The sequence below is a fragment of the Malaya genurostris genome, chromosome 3 (assembly GCF_030247185.1).
Source record: "Malaya genurostris strain Urasoe2022 chromosome 3, Malgen_1.1, whole genome shotgun sequence".
Classification (NCBI taxonomy): Eukaryota; Metazoa; Arthropoda; class Insecta; order Diptera; family Culicidae; genus Malaya; species Malaya genurostris.
This window is the reverse complement of record NC_080572.1, coordinates 182,608,611-182,631,126: the sequence shown is the minus strand read 5'-3', so window position 1 is coordinate 182,631,126 and position 22,516 is coordinate 182,608,611. Positions and strand designations below refer to the sequence as shown.

The window sequence follows — 22,516 nt, the reverse complement described above, 5'->3', positions numbered from 1 at the left end:
TGCTCGCGTAGGTCATCCTTAAGAAAACGAAGTGGGTTCACTATTATATGCACTTCCGGCATCGGAACCCGAGAACCGGTATAATCGAAGTCGGTTAGTACGGCCACCAACTAACGTGACGTATAAACGCTACTAGTTTTTGTTCAAATTTTGAAGATTTTATACAATTTTGCCATCGCACTCTAAATGACGATTTAAATGTTTGTTATATCCGAAAAGTTGAAGTAATTTTTGGTAGGACCATAAGACCTTTCATTTGACCCTAAGATTAGCAATAACGGTTTTGAGTTCAGTTTACAACATATTTTACGGTTTTTTCCGCCAGTTTAAGTGACGGTGTACAATATTGAACACACTTTACCCTATAACTCCTGAACCGGAAGTCGGACCCAAATTCAGGAATTCCGTATGGAACCATGAGACCTTTCATTTGAATCTAAGTTTGTCAAAATCGGTTCAACCATTTCCCAGAAAACCTAGTGAGATTATTAAACACACACACACAACATTTTGTATTTTTTTAGTGGAAACATATTGAGAAATAAGTCGATGAAGAGGTATTTTTGAGAACGCTTCCTAAAAATTATGACTTGCGGTGTCCACTGTATCTCAGCGCAGACTAATCAGAAGTGAACAAATGAACGCGGCATTATTAGAGTAGAAGTTTTTCTAGACCCCAATTTTTCTGCTTGATTTTATTTAAATTTTTTCAATTTTTGGTGGTTGCTCAAATTGTTAACTATGATTTTGCACGAAAAAATCCACCATTTTGTAGCTATTAAACCTCCCCAAAGTTACAAACAACGAAAAGGAAAACGTTGGGGTCTGGTTTTTTATATATAGAAAGTATGTGCAAAATTTGAAAAAAATTGATGCAGTAGTTTTTGAATGACGATGGACACGGACTTTCGAAACCTGCTTTCGAGGAAAACGAGTTTCAAGTTTTTTGCCTATAAAAACTATTGAAAAAATTTGTTACTCCAGGGAAACCTTAGAATCTAACATTTTCAAAAAATCATATTTTTTCCTTTATTATTCATTATAATGAAATATTTCAAGAATTCGTGATAAAGTTCTGCCCATTCTTGTACAGTGTAAATTTAGAAAAGGCGCCTCATAGTAAAGTAAGTCGCATTCACAACAAAAATAACGCGAATTTATGCATTGAGTTTTGTGTTGAAATAACAATAAGTTGAATACAATAAAATGGGTATTATAAGAAATTGTTCACTTTCTAATGTAGCTGACGTTTATAATGCTAGTAATGTTCAACTCTGTTTAGTTCAATGCGTTGATGTTGCTTTATAGTGTAATATCATATAATAGATATGTTTTATCTGATATTGTAGCAAAACTCTCATATAACCTGGTACAAGAATCACACTTCAAAAAATACACATACGTTTATTGAAAATTTATTTATTTGGTACATTTTCGTAGCCTAGTGAATGTCCAGTAATTTCTTATTTCAATTACTATTTGGTACTGGTAAAGATACCGAAAATATTCGAATATTTTCTTGTTTTCAATCGTTCTTTTGAAGAAGAATCTATACTTGCTGCTAAACTTAGGTATATTACAAATTAGGCACTATTCCTGTTCCACTGAGACAGTTGGTAATTATCGTTTACATTATCATCACCGGAAATGTTGACGAAAATCGTTTGATTGTCTGATAATGAGTTCGGGATAGCATTAGGAATTTCGCGCCAACTCGAACAAATGTTGGCAGCACCCTCTCAGATTGGAATGAAACTTTCTGGACATATTAACTTTGTCTCAGAATGTCACTGCATGCATTGTTTAAAAAAAATGATCTAGATGGACTATCTCATTTAGAAAGGTAATGTAATCACTGTGAAATTGAGGCCCGGAGGGGTTATATATCTTTCGACTCAGTTCGAGTTCGTCGAGTATGCAAAATGTCTGTATGTGTGTATGTACTACTGTGGGCAAAAAGTTGTAAGACTTTTGAATTGGATTTCGCGCGGAAACCTTACTCGTCGAAATACTTCTTTTCTAGGTTGGTATCAGTTTCAGTGACATCTGTGCCAAGTGTCACGTCAAAATATTCATTAGTGTTTAGTATACATCTGTCTTCCTGAAGTATTAAAAATTCAATCGGCGATTTTTACAATGAGTGAACTTATTCAACAAGAAGTTCCAATAAATTTTGTGTGTTTAATTAGTACAAGTTGTTCGAAGATGGTCGAGAACGCGTTGACGTTGACTTACTGTGAATTTTGGAATTTTATTCGAAGAATTCGTTGAAAGCAATTCGTAAAAAGAGGCCGGAATTATGAAAATTTTGCTTTTTGCACCAAGATAATTGGCATAAGTTCATTGGGGTCGTAGGGGATTACTTTGAGACGGACGAAATGGATTTAGAAGAATAAATAAAGAATTTTGAAATTATGAATAATGTCTTACTTTTTGCTCACACTGGTGTGTTTGTTTTTACACCCTTATGCACTATTCCCGTTCCACCGAGACAGTTGGCGGGAATGGAAGATGTGAGCATCGGAGCAGTGTAGGTGATAATCGTTTACTTTATCATCACCGAAAATTATGACGAAAATCGTTCTTTTTTCTAATAATGAGTTTGGGATGGCATTAGGATTTTTTTTATAGCCAAAAAACGAAAACGAAAGGTCTTGTTGCCCCACACAAAGTTCCTGAACTTTATTAAAATCCAACTTGCGGTTCCAGAATCATTTTGCCATATTTGCACCAAAAAAAAATAAGTGCACTCACTTTTCTCAGAGATGGCTGCACTGATTCTCAAAAACTTAGGTTAAAATGAAGGGTATAATTGTCTCGTACAAAATTCCTGAATTTCATTTGGATACGACTTCCGGTACTGGAATTACAAGGTAACTAATGTGAAAATTTTAATTTCAAATTACTTTCTCACTTCTTATTAATAATCATTTTTATTATAAAACTCATTATAATTATCCCCAGGAATAGTGCAAACTAAGGGTGATATGTTTAAAAAGGCTGCAAAGATTCATTGCTGCAATTTGATTCGAATATATCCTGATTTTACATTTCCGACTCAAATTATCTAGTGATCCATCACATTTAACGAAGATTTCCGTTGCAAATAGAAGGGAGAATAGAAATAGTAAATCATCGAACTAGGCTATTAAAAAATCTCAAATAATTAATGATAACGACATTCGATTATTCTAAATATTATTCAAACTGCTATTGAATCGAACATCATACACCATCACGTTGAATTGATGCTTGCATCCAATCTGGGCTAAGATGAGTGAAACTTCGTTCCGAGAGAACCACACTCAAACTGATTCCAGCCAAGGACAAGGACGGAACGGTGGTGACAAATGATCCGATGATGCGCCACAATTCTAGGAGATCGTGAGGTGATCGTGTTACAAACGAACGCGTCTCCGCGGTTCAGGGTCACATTCGAAAGGGAAGATCCTGAATCATAAATTTCCAATTTTTATCATCATCTTTCGGCTTAAAATGGAAGGTTGCCGTTTATACGCGGCCGTTCGCCGATATCGATCACAGTTCCATTTAATACGCTGAACTTGAATCGAACTGACACAGCCGGTTATGTCGCTCATAGTGGCGCAGGCTGGGCTGAACAGTGAAGAGGCGTTGCCGATGTGTCACAGTTTATCTCGACTTGATTGTGACTGTCAGCTCGCAAATCATTAATTTTTCGCTGATTAACGGCACCAATTCAGCGCTGCTCAAGCGAGTAAAACCCATCTTCAGAATTAAGCTGATTGGCGTCTTGTTCAAACAAAAAAGCTAGAAGCTAAAAGGATAATACAAAGCCATTATCGAAACGTTGTATCCGGAGCGGGTAATTTTTTAACGATTATTGCGGATTATTGTGTTAATCGAGGGTTTTACGAATGAGTGTTTGTATTTTCCATAGGTGTCAAATTCATTGAGATTCTGAGCTATGGACAGAGTAGATTTAACAATAGACTAGTTTAAAATTCTTTTATTTTGTTTGATTAATAAATTCGTTATTTCTTAAAACAGTGTACTATAGTTTTTCTTAGCCGAAAAATCTATTTTGCAAAATTTAATTATTATATGCCTTATAATCTTATACCTCCTTGCTTTTCTCATATAGAAAGGTTATGCAATCACTGTGAAAACTGACTTTTGAACCGAGGTCTGGAGGGCCGAGTGTTATATACCATTCGACTCAGCTCGACGAATTGAGCAAATGTTTGTGCGTGTGTGTGTATGTGTGTATGTAACTAAAATGTGCACTCAATTTTCTCGGAAATCGCTTAACCAGTTTTTAAAAACGAAAGAAATTGAAGTTATTCAAAAAATTCTTGAACATTGCATCTAGATCCATCCATCCAGAATATTTTTTCACAAACGATCCAACAAAACTGACTGATAAATTCTCCTAATTTGCAGAGCTTTTCAGTTTGTGAGCATATAAACCTAATTCGGCAGTACTGCTCCCCCATTTCCAGTTCCAGTAGCACCGAAAGTGGTGAATAACAGCTCCTAAAGTGGAACTCACTTCGATTTCTCAGCGATTTTATCAAATCTTGATTTAAATTAAAGATCATATTGTCACAAAAGCTACTGTGAAATTTCATCCGGATCCTACTTCCGATTCAGTAATTTCAGGGCGATGAGTGCCAAAGCTTTCAAACCGCCATATAAAATAACGATACAAAACCGGTAAGCAACGGTACGTGCTGACACGGAAGAAGAAAACACTACACGCCTTCACAAACGATGCACTTTCCTCAGATATAGCGAGTCCTATTTTCACCAACTTATATTTAAACAAAGGCCTTATGGTCCCATACAAAGCTTTAGAATTTCATTCGGATACAACTTTTGGTTCCGGAATTGCAGGTTGAAGAATGCTGGAAATTCTACATCGCCACTTTAAGTGGCGAAGCAAAAACCTAAAAAGATTTCTGAACTGGGCTCGAAACTATTCCAACTGTTAGTTATTGTTAGTAGACGGCCTATCAAATTGATTCCCACTATCCTGGCTCCCGATTTCCGATTCTGGAAGCACCGAAAAAAGTGTTGAAATATTCCAAAATGAAACTCACTATTTTCTTACAGATGGTTAAGCGTTAAAAATTTTATGCTGCCACCAGAAGTGACGAAATGAAAGGGGGGAAAATTCTTTTCAACTAGGTTCAAGACTGTTTTAACTTGTGGGTTATATTTGTTGCTGCTCATACGAACCAATTCGGCTCCGTGAAATTAGATTCAGGAAGTATTGGAAATAGTGGTCAAAAACTGGCAAAAGGTTCTCATTCACTTTTCTTCAAGATGGCCAAATCGATTTTCACAAACTTATAGATTCCAAGTATAGTCTTTGTACGCACCGGTGCATACGTCCCATCGACGACATAACTCACCACAGCAGAACGAGACAACGTCGCATCCATGTACCCTGGATCAGAGCATAGATGTCAGCAGTGTTGGTGATTGCCGAAAATTTCACAGAAGCTGCTATATTGCTATCTATATTGTATACAACATTTTCAATCCGGTAGAAGATGCTACAAGAACTCGAGTCTCTCAATGCATGAACCGCGAGAGAATTTTTCTACATTCCTTCGCTCCACTTCATACTCTGAGTATTTCTCGGCCCTTAAAAAAATTGCAGTCTGATAATGATCGCCGCTGTGTGGAATTTACCAAGAGAGAATCGCAAGTTGACAATTATCGCAGAAAATCGAATCGATGATTCGACTTGATGATTCTCATACTAGGTTGCAATATTTCAAAACCCTTGTGTGGAGTATTCACATACATTTTCATAGACATAACTTATACAAAGATTATATGCACATAGTTAGAATAAGCGGCAATAGTAAAATGATTCTATCGCAATTATCAACTGCCTGTATAGAATCGGATCGCGAAACGAGAATAAGCGACCGTTTGTTGCTTCAGAGAGGATCCCCACAGCAGCGTGCTCACCTTTGATTCTCAGAAATGTCATCGAGAGAAATTCGCTCTCGCATTGGTGTCGATTCTATGTTAAATGAGCCATGTCGGGTTTTTGTTGTTGCGATGATTTCCAACTCTCTTTGATGGCACTGATTCAATCGGTGAAGAGTTGCCAGCGAACGTTCTTTGATACGATAAAAGCCATCCTTGGATGTCAGTGAGTATGTTGTAAGCAAGAAGGAAGAAAAAATAAACAACAGCATAAGTGAAGTTGAAACAGAGTTTAGCCAGCAAGCGATAGTGTTTTTTAGACAATTTGTGATATTGAGAGCCAGAATTGTTAGTCGAAGTAGATCTAGCACCTACCGTGAAAACAGATGAATTATCGATCTAACAGTAGGTGAGAAGAATTTATTCAAAAATGTAATAATGTTTATTGAACTTATTGAAACTTGATATCACAGGAAATTGAAAAGCGCACCGCTGCAACTAACCTGAAAAATAAGAGGAAAAAGGGAAAACTATTAATGTAAGTAAGCAAATGAAAGTGAAGAGAAGAGAATTAATAAGATTATTGTTATCGATTATTTTATTTGAATAAAAATAGTTTTAAGCTGCTGCAAATCGTACTAAAAGCACTGCTGTAACAATTTAGTTATTTAGGGTGGTCCGAAATCGAACAAACTTAAAAATTAACACTGGTTGAACCAAATCCAAACCCAGAAAATCCTGAAAAGTCAGGATATAACTGCGCGGCTTGTAATCGTCCGGACAATGAAGAGTCGCAAATGGTATTTTGTGATCATTGTGAGCGATGGTATCATTTTGGTTGCGCCGGTGTTACGGCGGAAATAAAGGACGTGTCGTGGTGCTGTCAAAAGTGCGTTAGTATCGGAACCGGCGATTCGAGTTCGGACAGTCTAAACGAGGAGTTGGAAAAGCTCAAGCAGGAGAAAAAGAAACAGAAAAAGGCACTCAAGAAGGAAAAAGTCTTGCATCAGAAGCGCTTGGAAATGCAACAGGAGCTCTTCGAGATGCGTCAAACGTTGGAAAAGGAAAAGAGGGAGATGGAATTGGCGTTCGAAAAGGCACAGATAAAAAAAAGATCGCTGCTGAAGAAGCCCATCAGAAAAAGCTGGACGAAATGCGGACGGAAATAAAAGGAAAGTTGAAACAGTTGCAATCAAAACGGAAAAACGAGTTAGTTAAAGAAAAAGACGTTCAAAAGGATGAAATAGGAGGTGAAGGAGCGGGAAGCTCGAAAATGGTAACGCGTAAACAGACGCAACCGGAGCCTGCAGCATCAGGAAAAGAGCCCGAGAAGAAAAAGTCGGGGAATAAAAAGCCTGGAAAAGTGGATCCGTCGTCAACTAGCGTGAGCGAATTTAGAGGAGCATACCGCAAACATTCGACACCGAAAGCAACCCGAAAGTTCGTCGAAAAATTTGTTAAAAGACCGGCTACTCTGCCGGACTGTTTCATGTTTGGTAACGCGAGCAATAAAACTCCAACCGGACATCCAGAAGTTCCCAGGAAGAGCGCCAATATTATGCGTAAGCTAGGGAAAGTCCAAGAGTCGGAAAGCAAAGAAAGTGCCAAAGAAGAAGAAAAAGAAGAGTCGTTCGAAGAAGATGAGCGTAGTACCGGATCGGAGCAAGTTCGGCAAATTCCGAGAAAAATGAAAGGAAAAAACGTGATTAATCCACCTAGCAGTGAGATGATACCTTTTTTTTCAATCCGCATGTGTTTTTTGCATGAATATTCTTCGGTGTTTAAGTTTTCATTACATTATTTTAATGACCGTCGAATTTAAATCTAGAAGTGTGATAATCGATTAAACATGCCATGACATGTAAGTTCCACTTTAGAGTTTACGGTAATTTGAGGTACTTCAAGAGCCGGTATTCAGGAACCAGCATAACCCAAACTGATTCGTATGGTCATTTGACGAATAAATTACAGTTTTGAGTACAACTTTGAAGCTTAATTGGATAAAATTCATTAATTTTTGTATGTATTTATAAAATTAATAAATTTTGTATATAAGTTTATTTTAATTTGAATTTTTGTTTCTGAAATTTGATTAGGCTTTTTTAGAGAAAACGATTGAGCTTTGAGAAACGATTTTATACTGGAACCGGAAATCTAAAATCGGTATGGCCGAAGTCAGATAAATTCACCTGAATAGCTGTATAGTTTACATTTGTTTTAAAATATTTGAAAATCAGTGAAGACATCTTTGAGAAATCATAGCACGAATTAAATTTTTAGGTGCCTTCTGAATCGACAACTGAATACCACTAAACCTGAAAAAAGTTAATTTTTTTATCGACTATCCAAATCTGCTAACCCGATAAACCTGATTAATTTATGTGGAATAGACATTTTTATACTAATCACCCTGTATCCCCGAAACCGGAAGTTGGATCTGACTGAAGAGCAAGATGTTTTAAAGAATCTTGAAACTTTTCATTTGCATCTTAGATGATTCTTAGATTTCATTTGAATCTTAGATCGGTTCAGCCATCTACGAGAAGAATGAGTTACACAATTTTGATTTCGTTTCATCCTGTAGTTCCGGAACCAGAGGTCGGAACCAAACATAATTCAGGAACTTTGTTTGGGAGCATACGAATTTTCGTATGAATCTGAATTTGAAGAAAAGAAATTTTCAGAGAAAATTGAGTGAAATTATTTGTCACACGCATTTGCTAATCTCGACGAACTGATTCGAATGGTATATGGATGTTATGTTCTTCCAGCATTTATTGCTGTAAGTAGTTTAAAACAATATAATTAAAAAAAAATCTGCCATCATCTGGTTTGTATATGTCATATTCGAACGATTATGTTGCCAAAAACGAGCCGTGCTAAAATCGGTCCGAGGCAAATTGTCATGAAAAAGGATGCTGTACACTGTCTTTTTGGTACTTAGAAACAATTGTATGTAACAGTATAAAAAATCGTGTTTTCCGTTGCTCCCAAGCATTTCTTTGCCAGACAGCGCTCAAAACTCCTACTGCTGGATTAGGGGGAAAAGTCGTTTACACAAAAATTTCGATATCTCCGTTAAAAATGGACGGATTTTAACAATCTATGGCTTGTTGAATAGGTATTATCGTGCGGAATCTAAGTCTGAAAACATATTCTGTTTTCAAGGTCAATTGTGACAGATACTGTCAAAAAACTGATAATTTTGACATAAAACTTCGAATAACTCAAAAAGTAAACATCCGATCTCAAAACCATTCAATAGCGTTTTGGGTGACGGGGAGACCTTTCATTTGCGACTAGTTTGATCAAAATCGGTCCAGCCATCTCTGTGATCTCGACCTCTTAGTTGACAACACACATATAGACACACACACATACACACACACAGACATTTGCTCAGTTCGTCGAGCTGAATCGATTGGTATATGTCATTCGGCCCTCCGGGCCTCGGAAAAATTTTCGAAAGTTTGAGCGAATTCTATACCTATTTTTTATATATATAAAAAAAGGTAAAACGATCGTCTAGAAAAGTTGATCATTCGAAACGGGGCGAACATCGTGAGCCGACTAAAGCACAGTTGTCCGCTCGGCAGTTTTTGTCCAGGAAGTTACCTACGTTTTCCGGCAATCTGGAGGAATGGCCGATGTTTATCAGCAGTTATGAGACGTCGACGAAGGCGTGCGGCTTTTCCAATGTCGAAAACCTGGCGCGACTTCAAGAGTACCTAAAGGGTGAAGCGCTAGAAGCGGTGAGAGGCAGACTACTTTTGCCGAAATCAGTTCCGAACATCATTGAGACCCTACGTATGCTGTATGGACGACCAGAGCGCCTACTGAACATGCTGCTAGCGAAGGTTCACAACACAGCACCGCCGAAGGCTGATCGGTTGGTAACTTTCATAGGGTTCGAAGTGGTAGTCCAACAACTTGCCGATCATTTGGAAGCTACCGGACTAACTACGCATCTGGTGAATCCGATGCTCATTCAAGAGCTAACCGAAAAGCTACCCGCAGGAACACAGCTGGATTGGGTGCGGTACAGAAGAAGAAGCAAGGTGGTTACACTGCGAACGTTATCAAATTTTCTTACGAGTATCGTACAAGACGCAAGTGAAATCGTGGCATACGGAGAATCATCCGGAGTTGCGGAATATGGATCTAGAAAGAGCAAAACGAAGACCAGAACGAATGAAGGAGAGAATACCGTGTAGAATCTGTGGTGGACTGAATCACCGAATTAGAAACTGTGACAAATTTCGAAAACTGTCTCTCGTCGAACGGTGGGAAGCTGTCCGTAAATGGCAGCTGTGTCAACTTTGCTTGAACGAACACAGAGCGGCTAACTGTAAGCTTAGTTTTCGTTGCGACATCGAAGGATGTAAAGATCGTCACAATCCTCTGCTACACGCGGTGAGATCGTCTACCAGTTCAAACTGCAACATCCATTCTAGCCAACCGAAGTCTTCCGTAATCTTTCGAATGATTCCTGTTACGTTGTACTGCGGAAAGTTTGCAGTAGATACGATCGCGTTCCGGGATGAAGGCTCGTCGTACACTCTGGTGGAAAAGGAGTTAGTATGTCGGTTGGGAATTAATGGTGCAACGCAACCGCTACGCGTGACATGGACTGCAGGAGTCTCCCGACTTGAAAAATACTCACAGTGCGTGAATTTCCGCATCTCTGCAAAAGGATCAGCTCAGCGTTTTCTGATAAAAGGCGCTCACACGGTAGAAAGCTTAAAGCTTCCGACGCATTCCCTACCTCTGTCCGAAATCGTGAAACAGTACGATCATCTACGAGGTTTGCCGATTGCTGATATTCGTTCAGCTACTCCACGGATTTTGATCGGGCTAAAGGATATACACCTGTACGCGCCGATAGAATCCAAAATTGGTCGGCCAGAAGAGCCGATAGCTGTCAGATCGAAGCTAGGCTGGACTATTTACGGTCCGATGGAAGCAGTCACGACAAGTAGCGGAATTGTCGGCTATCATACGTGCAGCACCGTTACGAACCAAGAGCTCCATGATCTGCTTAAGAGCTACTATACGCTAGAGGAGTCTGGTATATCGGTGGCCTTGCTTCCCGAACCAGAAGAAGACAGGAGAGCGAAGGATATACTAAAAAAGACAACAAAAAGGATTAGTGATTGCTTCGAAACATATCTGCTGTGGAAGGAAGATAACCCCGAATTCCTCGATAGCTATCTTATGGCTGTCAAGCGTTTAAAATGTCTGGAGAATCGTCTAAGGAAAAATCCAGAGTTGTACAATAAAGTACGTACAACTATCGCTGACTACTTGGCTAAAGAGTACGCCCACAAGGCGACATCGTCAGAGCTAGCGGCATTTGATAGCAACAAAGTGTGGCATGTGCCGCTGAATTTCGTTTACAATCCAAAGAAGGAGAAGTTCCGCTTAGTATGGGATGCAAGAGCAGAAGTTAGAGGATTTTCGCTAAACTCAAAGCTATTGAAGGGACCAGATATGCTAACCGCCCTACCAGCTGTTATATCTAAGTTCCGAGAGCGGGAAATCGGTTTTGGCGCGGACATCAAGGAGATGTATCACCAGTTACGGATTCGAGATGAAGATAAGCGAGTACAAAGATTCCTGTTCCGGAACGATTCGTCCGCGAAGCCGGATGTTTACGTAATGGACGTGGCAACGTTTGGATCGACGAGCCTGCCATGCTCCGCACAATATGTAAAAAACATAAACGCGAAAGAATATGCGGGACAGTTTCCAGCGGCTGCAAAAGCCATAATCGAAAATCACTACGTCGATGACTACTTTGACAGCGCGGACACAATCGAAGAAGCAGTGGAACGAGCAAAAGATGTGCGTTACGTCCATTCCAAGGGCGGTTTCGAGCTACGAAACTGGGTCTCCAACTCCGACGAGTTTTTAGTAGCCTTGGGAGAACGAAAAGCCAATCAGTGCGTACGCTTTAGTGAAGATAAGGAATCCGGATCCGAGCGAGTACTAGGGATCGTATGGAGTCCCGCTAGCGATGAATTTTCGTTTTTCACCACGTTGAGAGGCGATCTAACACCATTTCTGTCCGGTGAGCGACTACCAACGAAAAGAATCGTGATGAGTTGCGTGATGCGCTTCTTTGACCCGTTAGGACTGTTGACGAACTTTACGTTTTATGGCAAATTATTGATTCAAGATCTATGGCGCAGCGGATGCGAGTGGGATCAGCAAATCGATAGCGATTGTGCAGAAAAGTGGGAAAATTGGATCAGACGGCTTCCGGATGTTGAAACCGTGCGAATTCCTCGCTATTTCTTTCGTAGGAGCTGTTCAGTAGACTACGGCAGCCTGCAGTTGCATACGTTCACCGACGTGAGTCAACACGCGTACGGGACAGCTGTGTATCTCCGGGTAAAGACGACCGAAGGACCAATATGTTCGCTTGGGTTGTCGAAGTCAAAGGTTTCACCACTACAGCACATGTCAATTCCCCGTTTGGAGCTCCAAGCAGCTGTGTTAGGTGCAAGACTTGCCAACTCTGTCTCCGATGTTCTTTCGCTTGAAGTGAAACGACGATTCATGTGGTCCGATTCGAAAACGGTGTTGTCATGGATACACTCCGACCATCGCCGATACAAGCAATTCGTGGCATTCAGGATCGGTGAAATACACAGTCTGACGAAGCTCACTGATTGGAGATGGGTGCCAACGAAATGCAACGTTGCCGACGCTTTGATAAAGTGGGACAAAAGGCACAGCCTTTGTTCTGACGGATATTGGTTTCGCGGTCCTGAATTCCTTCGTCTATCGGAGGATCGTATTTCACGAGGTTAGAACGATTGAATCGATGGTGGAGCCGCAGCGGTTCTCGAAGTGGAAGGTCTTAGTTCGAACGCTGGCGTGTGTCTTCAGATTCATCACGAATTGCAAGCTGAAGAGACAGGGATTGCCGATTGAAGCAGTTCCGACTAGCGCGGTGTTCGAGAAGGTGGTAAAAAAAGGCGCGCGATCGAAGATTGTACCGTTGAAGCGCGAAGAGTACCAAAAGGCAGAGGCGTATCTTTGGAGGTCGGCTCAGGCTGATTGCTTTGAAGACGAAGTCAGGACGTTGAAGAAGAACCGACATCTACCGATTGAACAGTATCACCAACTGGAAAGGGCCAGTAGTATTTACGGTTTGAGCCCGTTTTTGGATGCCGAGGACGTGCTACGTATGGAGGGTAGAGCAGCACGAGGATCGTCGCTGCCATTCGAACTAAAGTTTCCGATTATTCTACCGAAGAAGCATCCGGTCACTGATAAGCTGCTTGATTATTATCATCAACAAGTAGCTCACTGGAACGCGGAGACTGCCGTAAACGTGATACGCCAACGTTTCTACATTCAGGGACTGCGCGCAGAGCTGAAACGTATCGCAAGGGACTGTGTGTGGTGCAAGGTGCACAAATGTCGACCGACGACCCCCAGAATGGCTCCACTTCCGGAATCGCGTGTTACGCCGAATCTTCCGGCATTCAGTCATACCGGCGTAGATTATTGCGGGCCTTTGACAGTAACTGTTGGCCGAAGATCGGAAAAACAATACATCTGTCTATTTCCGTGTATGACGACGAGAGCAGTACATCTTGAGGTAGCGCACAGCCTGACGACTCAGGCATGTCTGATGGCTATACGGCGATTCGTGTGCCGTAGAGGGAAACCGCTAGAGTTCTACTCGGACAACGGTACGAATTTCCAAGCAGCAAGTAAAGAGATCATGCAGCAGATTGGGACCGATTGTGAAAACGTGTTTACCGATTCCAGGACACGCTGGAATTTCAACCCACCCAGCGCACCTCACATGGGCGGGGTTTGGGAGCGACTTGTTCGCTCCGTAAAAGCAGCTCTAACTGTATTCGACGATGGTCGGTCATTGACCGATGAAGTACTCCTGACGACTATTGCAGAAGCCGAGGACCTGATCAACTCTCGGCCTTTAACTTATGTTTCTCTGGAGCCGGAACTAGAAGAAGCATTGACCCCGAATCATTTCATTCGCGGTGTCGGTGCTATCAATGCAGAGTGTTTCATCCCGTCGACAAGCGAAGCCGAAGCACTCCGTGATCGATACAAACGATCGCAACGACTAGCAGATAAGCTGTGGATACGGTGGGTGTCCGAATACCTGCCGTTGATCAACCGACGGACGAAGTGGCACTCTGAGGCACCGCCACTATCCCGTGGCGAATTGGTGTACATTACGGACGACGCGATGCGGAAAAGCTGGGTCCGTGGCGTTGTGACGAAAATCTACCCGGGAGCGGATGGCAGAATCCGTCAGGCGATGGTAGAGACGACAAAGGGTAAGTTTAGGAGGCCGGTAACAATTCTTGCGGTGCTCGAAGTGCAGGATCGTAAATCCGGTGATGCTAATTAGCCTGCACCAGAGTTACGGGGAGAGGTATGTACGCACCGGTGCATACGTCCCATCGACGACATAACTCACCACAGCAGAACGAGACAACGTCGCATTCATGTACCCTGGATCAGAGCATCGATGTCAGTGAGTATGTTGTAAGCAAGAAGGAAGAAAAAATAAACAACAGCATAAGTGAAGTTGAAACAGAGTTTAGCCAGTAAGCGATAGTGTTTTTTAGACAATTTGTGATATTGAGAGCCAGAATTGTTAGTCGAAGTAGATCTAGCACCTACCGTGAAAACAGATGAATTATCGATCTAACAGTAGGTGAGAAGAATTTGTTCAAAAATGTTATAATGTTTATTGAACTTATTGAAACTGCAACTAACCTGAAAAGAAAGAAGAAAAAGGGAAAACTATTAATGTAAGTAAGCAAATGAAAGTGAAGAAAAGAGAATTAATAAGATTATTGTTTTCGATTATTTTATTTGAATAAAAATAGTTTTAAGCTGCTGCAAATCGTATTGAAAGCACTGCTGTAAAAATTTAGTTATTTAGGGTGGTCCGAAATCGAACAGTCTTACCATGGATTCGTTGTGGACAATACTTTCGATTACAGAACCACAGGGTGTTTTGATTCGTTGATTTTGCTAGATTACGTTCGAACAAACTCTTCTTCTATTCGTTACATTACACCACTACGCGGATTAAACCAGATTTTTTAAAAATATGAAAAAAAAAACAAGTATAGAATTGGTTTAAACTTTAGAAAAATTTGCCGTGCTTGATGACAGAGCGGTGTTTCAGAGCAAAGTGAAACACGATTTTTAACACTGTTTTATGCAATTAATTCTTAGCACCTAAAAGAACTGCACTTTTTTTTATGACGTTTCGGTTTCAGCACGGTTCGTTTTTGGCAACGGAATCGTTCGAACATGGCATATGTATTAGAAAGATGACAGTATTTTCAAATTCAAAACAATTTCATATTTATATTGATTTATATATGATAATTGTTCGAAAAACACAACTTCTTACACCCTTATACCATTCGAAGAAGTTCGTCGAGATCAGCAAATTTGTGTGTGAAAAATAATTCATCAATTTCGCTCGGAGATGGCTACAAACGTAAACTCCTATGAACAGTCCTATGCTCCCATATAAGGTTTCTGAATTTCATGTGAATCCGACTTCTGGTTCCGGAACTACAGGATGATATATGTATTAAAATTAATATAATGTCACTCATTGTGCTCGTCCATCTAATATTCAAATGAAAGGTCTTAAGGTCCCATAAAAACTGCTTGTTTTTTTCACTAGATCGGACTTTCGGTTCAGGAGATACAGGGTGATTAGTGTAAAAAATTCACATACATTTGTCCGGTTCACAAATTTTGAGAGTCTACGACCAAATAAACTTTTACAGGTATTCGGTTCTCGATCCCGGAAGGTACCCAAAAATTTTATGTGAAACGCACTACGATTTATTTAGGATGGCTACACTGATTTTAAAAATTTTGAATCTAATGAAGTGGCTAACAATCCATTAGATGAAATTAAATGACTTCGGTTACACCGATTTCCGAATACCGTTCCGGAAAGTGTCGGGAATAGAGAAGCTAAAAGAATGCCAAAACGAATTTAATAAACAATAATTCAAATTGAATTAAACTCATGATTCCCAGACAAAATTGGTGAATTTTATCCGATTCCGATATCCAATTTTGAAATTACAGGGTGATGAGAAGATTACGATATCAAAAAATCTTCAAAGTTGGGCTCAAAACTATTTCAATTTATTCGTCATACTAATTCATGGACATACGAACTATGAAAACTAAAAACTTCGAAGAATATTCGCGCAAAAAAAAACATGCGAATTGATGAAAAAAGGGTATCATCTCACAACTAGGTAGATTGAGCATGTTTCTCTGCAAACACAGATGTTTACTGTCAGATTGCTTGTGACAGCTGCAGACATGTTATGGACAATTGATCGCGAATATTTTTATTTTTATTGTAATTAAAGGGTGATTTTTTAAGAGGTATAGGAATTGATTTTGAAAAAATCAACACGTTCGGCCCGTTAGCAAAGATATGGCCCTTCGGGGCGAATTAATAAGTGTTTTGCAAATAGCATTAACTTTACGTCTGCTTAGCGGTTCAAGTTGAACTGTTTAAGTTTGCAATAAGCAGTTCAATTGGAACTGCTCTGCACTGACGAGTCTAAAACGAAACGCAAAGAAAAGTAAAACAAAATAAATTTGAGAAAATTGATGAAATCTTTATTGAAATTGACAGAGCGATATATATATCAGGTGTACAACTTTGTTTCTGCCGTTTTCCGATAGGTGGCTGTACCGGCTGAGGCTGGTCAAAATACATAGGTGATAATGCCTTTAAAGTGAGTGTGTACAGTGTCTATCGAATTGTCATCGCCGTTTCAGTGACAGTTGTTCTTATTTTCGTATTATTCACTCTCGAAAATATCTGTTTATGTGCACAATTCTCGCCATTTGCGGAAAGTTTTACTTTTCTGTTACAATTCTGAAAAAAATGCAGCTGAAGCACATCGAATGCTCTCAGAAACTTACGGTGATGCTGCTCTGAGAAAAAGAACGTGTTGGGAGTGGTTTCAAAGTTTTAAAAATGGTGATTTCGATATCGAAGACAAACATGGTGATGGGAGAGAAAAAAACATCAAAGATGAACAACTAAAAGCATTGCTTGATGAAGATTCGTGCCAAACCCAAGAAGAGTTAGCCGAATTGTTGGGAGTGAGTCACCAAGCCATTTCAAAACGTCCCATGGCTTTGGGCATGATTCAGAAAGAATGAAACTGGGTGCCGTACGAGTTGAAACCGAGGGACATCGAGCGCCGTCTATTTGTATGTGAGCAACTGCTTCAAAGACAAAATAGTAAGGGGTTTTTACATCAAATCGTAACCGGTGATGAAAAGTGGGTTCGATACTATAATCCTAAACGCAGAAAATCATGGGGAAAGGCCGGGCATGCTACTTCGTCGAAGGCAAAATCGAATATTCACGGCACCAAGGTTATGATTTGTATTTGGTGGGATCAGCTCGGTGTGATTTACTACGAGCTCTTAAAACCGGGTGAAACCATCACAGGAGATCGCTACCTAACGCAACTGGTGCGCCTTAGTCGCGCGCTAAAAGAAAAGCGGCCACAATATCAAGAGCGACATGACAAAGTCATCCTCCAACACGACAATGCTCGGCCTCACGTCGCAAAAGTGGTCAAAAAGTACCTGGAAATGCTGAAATGGGAAGTCTTGCCCAACCCGCCGTATTCCTCAGATGTCACCCCTTCTGACTTCCACCTATTCCGTTCGATGGCACACGGCCTGGCAGATCAACATTTTCAATCCTTCGAAGAGTTGGAAAAATGAATTGCTTCATGGATAGTGTCAAAAGAGGACTACTTTTTTCGATCCGGGATCTGAACATTTTCGGAAAGATGGGAGCAATTTGTCGCTAGCGACGGACAATACTTTGAATAATACATCTGTAAGCATTTTTTTGCAATAAAGCTTTTAATTTTGGAAAAAACGGCGGAAGTAATACGTTAGTAGTAATTTTGTTTGTTGAAATATCCTTTATTATAGACCAAACGATGATTGATGATTAATGTATAGACCAAACTGAACAAGTTGACACAAAACACGATTCACGCGTGATCTGTCAAAAACAGTGTAGCCAAAAAAATCACCCTTTATTTCGTTTTTGACGTTACACAAAATTGCGTCATGGCTGGGCTGTTGTGAACCATCCGTATTTCACGCTAGAGTTGTATCAGAACTGTAAATTATTATTAAATATCTTGCATTCATGAATTTTTGGTAATTTAACTCTGTTTGTGTTACAATGTTCAAGTCAAAAAAGGCACTGCTACCACCAGCCAAGCGTCCCAAGACAAAAAAATAAACATTTGCAGAACCACCGGATAAAAATTACTAAAATTACTGAAAACGAACGTTTGAAATAAAATCCCAAAATCGAGCCTCCTGTGAATAAATGCTCTTTCCGTTTTCCAAACATTCACGAGTGTTTCACTTCGATTTTTTCGAATTTTATCAGCCTTTTTTCGGTGGTTCACAAACAAGCCACTTTTTTACGACAGTAAAAAATCACGTCCTCTAAAGATAGGTCGAAGAAATTTACCAAACGATAAACTGTCAAATCGGTTCAAATAAAAAAGTTGCGCGTTATGTTCAACTTTCCAATGCAATGGTATCTTGCATTCTTTGATATGTTTATTCTCTAAAAAGTCTCTCTCCCAAAAGACCAAAGAAATTATTGATAAAAAATACAGTTTCCCAATTATAATTCTTTCTGTTCAAATCGCTTGCTTTAATTCAAGGTCAATTCATCTCATCCTCAGGACTGATCCTGAAAACAAAAAAAAGTATAATTCTGCTTCAGCTTAAGATTTTTGTAAATTTATTCAAAACACGGAAAACTGTGATTCTAGCATAAAATAAGACATAACATTTGATGGACGTAAACGACTGCAATCAATTACGAACAAATGGCTGTCATTGGTCTGCAATCTATGGATCGCATCGTCTTTCCGAATGCATTGTGGCACTTCCAACCGTCGCCAATCGTTTTTCGAGATCTGCTTGTTGATTCCTGCATGATCATCTCAATTGCTCAGAAAAGCTTTATCACCAAATCGAAAAACACTTCACAGCCCGAACCGGTGCGCTTCCACGATGAGTGGTTCACCTTTTCAAGGCTGACCCGTCCAATCCGAGTTTATGTCGATTAATCAGATGATTTTTGCTAGAGATAATAAAGATGTCACGTGGTGAAATGAAGTGTTTTTGATGCGGCTATATTGAATGAAAATTTCGGGTCTTCATAAAGATTGCAGTACTTTCAAGCAAACTTAAACCGTAGAATGGTTTCGTATTTCGGTGTTAGAATTAATCATCCATTTGAGAACAAACAAAATACTATGGGATAGCGACAGCTGCGAATAATAAGCGATGATATCCTTAAGAACATGAAAGTAACCGATCGAAGTTATCATCGAAGAACAGATCAAGTATATATAAATGAACTTGCCAAACATATATGAAATACCGCGCCTTTGAGCCTTTCTCTGGATGCCTATTGTAAACGCCTTTATATATGCAGCCTTAGATTACGAGTAAAATTAGAGCTCTGCGCCGATACAAGTTTGCGGTCTTTGACACTTCCTCAAGTTTTACCCTTTATTTTGAAAACCAAATGATAGTCCATTCCAGGCTAAAGATGAACTTTTTTATTTGGTTTGCTCTTGAAACAAGCTCCGAGTAATGTTTTGCCTATCTTATAGAAGGATATCAGAATTGCTTTAAAAACCGACAATCGAACTGAGCCTCGGAGACCTATAGTGTCATATGCATAGTGTTATATACCAATCGACCCAGCTCGACGAGATCGGAAAATGTCTGTGTGTATGTAAGTTAACGCGCAATTTTATTAGAGACGGCTTATCCGATTTCATTTCGTATGAAAGCTAGTTTTGGGCCATTGATCAAGTCCGACAATTAAATGACTGCAACTTCTGGCTCCGGAGATATGATGGTATAAGTGACGTAACCGACAAAACGCGCCATGTTTGAGAAATAATGCCGAATGTGTGACATAAGCGCTAAAGCATGCTTTTGTGAATTACTCGTATCAATCATACTATATTTAATTGGTGTCAAAAGCGGGCCCAACTTAGTGTCAGAAATAATTCACTAAAAAGGTAAAAAATATTTTCATGAGACTGTTTCGAAGAAAGAGAGAGGCATTATCACACCACTAGGTAATATGATGAGACCAGCGCATATAAAAGTCATTTTTATTCTTTAAATAAGTATTACTCGCAATTCTGCTTGCCAGTTTTAAGAATGAGACATTGTACCGAACATGTTCAGTCATCGACGAAAGCGAAACGGTAGCTTCAGAATAGTGTTCCCTTTCGATTTCTTTTTTGAGCAAACAATAAATATTGTTCAGTATCGAAACGATGATGAGTCCACAACTATTTTTACCTTCCGGTGCTTGTATCTTTAACATGTTTGGTTTCAAGTGAGGTTCTGGAGTATATCAACTTTAATATATGTAACTCTGTTTATGACCAAATTTGATAGATTTTCACTATTTTAAAGAAAGAATACGAATTCGAGTGAATTTCCCTGCAGATTATATTTTGGGTTATATTTTACGTTTGCCTTGTCGTAGGGAAAAGAATGACTATGAATGGAATTCACTTTAGCTAAAGTGAAAGACAAAAATGCCTTGTCTCAGTTCGTTTGTTTTGATTGCGATCATTTACCAATGAAACAAAATTATAACAAAGGTAAGGCTGTTGGATTTGATTCTTTCATTTCAGGCTCCGGATCAGATAAAGATAACTACACACAAAATTTTTGTATAGATGTCGATAAAATTTTATTGAGTTTCAAACAACTTAATATTCAGTATTAAGCTAGGCTAAAGTTTCTTTTTTTTTTGAAGTTGTACTGAATATCAATCAGTCAAAAGCTTACTGAACACCGGCGTACGGCGAAATTTTTTAAATATATGAACGTTCTATCTATAAAGTGTTACTGCTTCTTCCGTAAATTTGGCCTGAAATCAGTGCAATATGGGAAGCTTCTTTTTAAATCAAAAGACATTTTTCCCGACCAATCAATTTACATTCATCTCAGCTCCAATAGTCATCACTTGGATGAAAACCATTTGCTACAGTGAGATCTACTGTCTCTGTTAGAACTATTTTTTCTAAATTAAACATGAATCGTTCAGACATAAGTTTGAAGCGTTTTCTTCCTGGAGGAAGAAATACTAAGCATGGCTGATCTGAAAATTTGTTTATATTGTGAGTACAAATTTATTCGGTCCGTTTTTTTCTGGATCAAAAACGCATTTATTTGAAATAAAAATTATTTAAAGATTAACCAAAGTATCTTCCATCGCTAGTTACTACTATTTTCCACCTCTTAGGCAATTTTCGAATTCCATCTGGAAAAAATGTCTCGTTTTTTAGATGATCCAAGTTTGAAGCCAATTATCGATTTCTGCAAAAGAAGTAAACCTGCCCGATCGTGCTGCATCCGTCAGCTGCTCGCAAGTGAAAAATCACCTTGCAATGTCACTCGGTTTCAGTTCATAAACCAAACCATCTTTCTTTTGAATCATTCCCTTGGATTTTAATTGTATTCAAACTGCTTGTTGAGTCACTTCCAATGATTCTGTAAACTTCTCTTGCGCTTGATTCGGATCTTCATCGAGTAATTTTTTGGTTGTCCAGAGCCTGTCTTCAACGCTGAAATCTCCATTCTTGAAACTTCGAAACCATTCTGTACATGATTTATCAGTTGGAGCACTATCACCATAAACATCCACAAGCATTTTATGCGCTTAAGTTGCACTTTTCTTCAAATTAAAACAGAAATCAAGAACTTCTCTCAAATGCTGCTTAGTTAACAAAAAATTGCTCATAATTAACACACTGAAAATAAGGGTTTTTTTTTAAAAAACCCGAAGCAATATGAACTATATGTTAATAACAGATGTCTAACCTCGTGAAATTATCGACATCAGCTGTTACTGTTCAATATTCATACCAGCCATAGCCATCTCTTGAAAACGGATCGAGGTTATTTAATATACTTATTATAGTCCGCCTGGATTCCTTCGGTGTGTTAGTTGAGAGGTAATATTTTTCAATCATGCGTTAAACCTAAAAACATTTTGCTTGATCTGAATGGTCTCAGAAAACGATTTTTTGGGACAGAAATGGAACAATTTCACTAACTAACAATTACTAACAAAAGCTACAATACAGAGAATTGTTTCGAGACGTTACTTACTGACTTACAGCATTTCGTTATTGTCATTCCACGCATTTGACAATTCCGTGTGAGGTCCACCCTGCGTCACTTTTACCGAATAAATTCGCCTAACGGTAGGCAGAGAGTAGTCATGGTAACCGTACGCTAATGTGCTTTCGGCTACGATACGCAAATAAATATGTTACACGTTAATCAGTAATCATAATATGCAGATATAGTAAGCTTTTGAGCTGGCAACTCTTTCGACGTAAGCTTAATTCGATACTTCACATGTTCAGAACCAAATTTCGAAATTTAGCTGTTTTTTAGTTCGATAGTGCCAGACTGGCTTTGATGTGTACGAAATAAATAA

At 39.3% G+C, this 22,516-nt stretch overlaps 2 protein-coding genes across 2 annotated transcripts; both read left to right on the top strand.

Moving 5' to 3' along the window:
- The first annotated feature begins 7,198 nt into the window (after positions 1-7,198).
- On the top strand, positions 7,199-12,572 carry LOC131434131 (uncharacterized). The gene is made up of 5 exons (XM_058600775.1): positions 7,199-7,591; positions 9,438-9,959; positions 10,033-12,161; positions 12,231-12,422; positions 12,473-12,572. The coding sequence occupies exons 1-5, from the start codon at positions 7,199-7,201 to the stop codon at positions 12,570-12,572; spliced, it is 3,336 nt and encodes a 1,111-aa protein (XP_058456758.1).
- Positions 12,573-12,754: 182 nt separating this feature from the next.
- Positions 12,755-14,323, top strand: LOC131434130 (uncharacterized). Its single transcript, XM_058600774.1, has one exon. The coding sequence runs from the start codon at positions 12,755-12,757 to the stop codon at positions 14,321-14,323; it is 1,569 nt and encodes a 522-aa protein (XP_058456757.1).
- Positions 14,324-22,516: the final 8,193 nt, after the last annotated feature.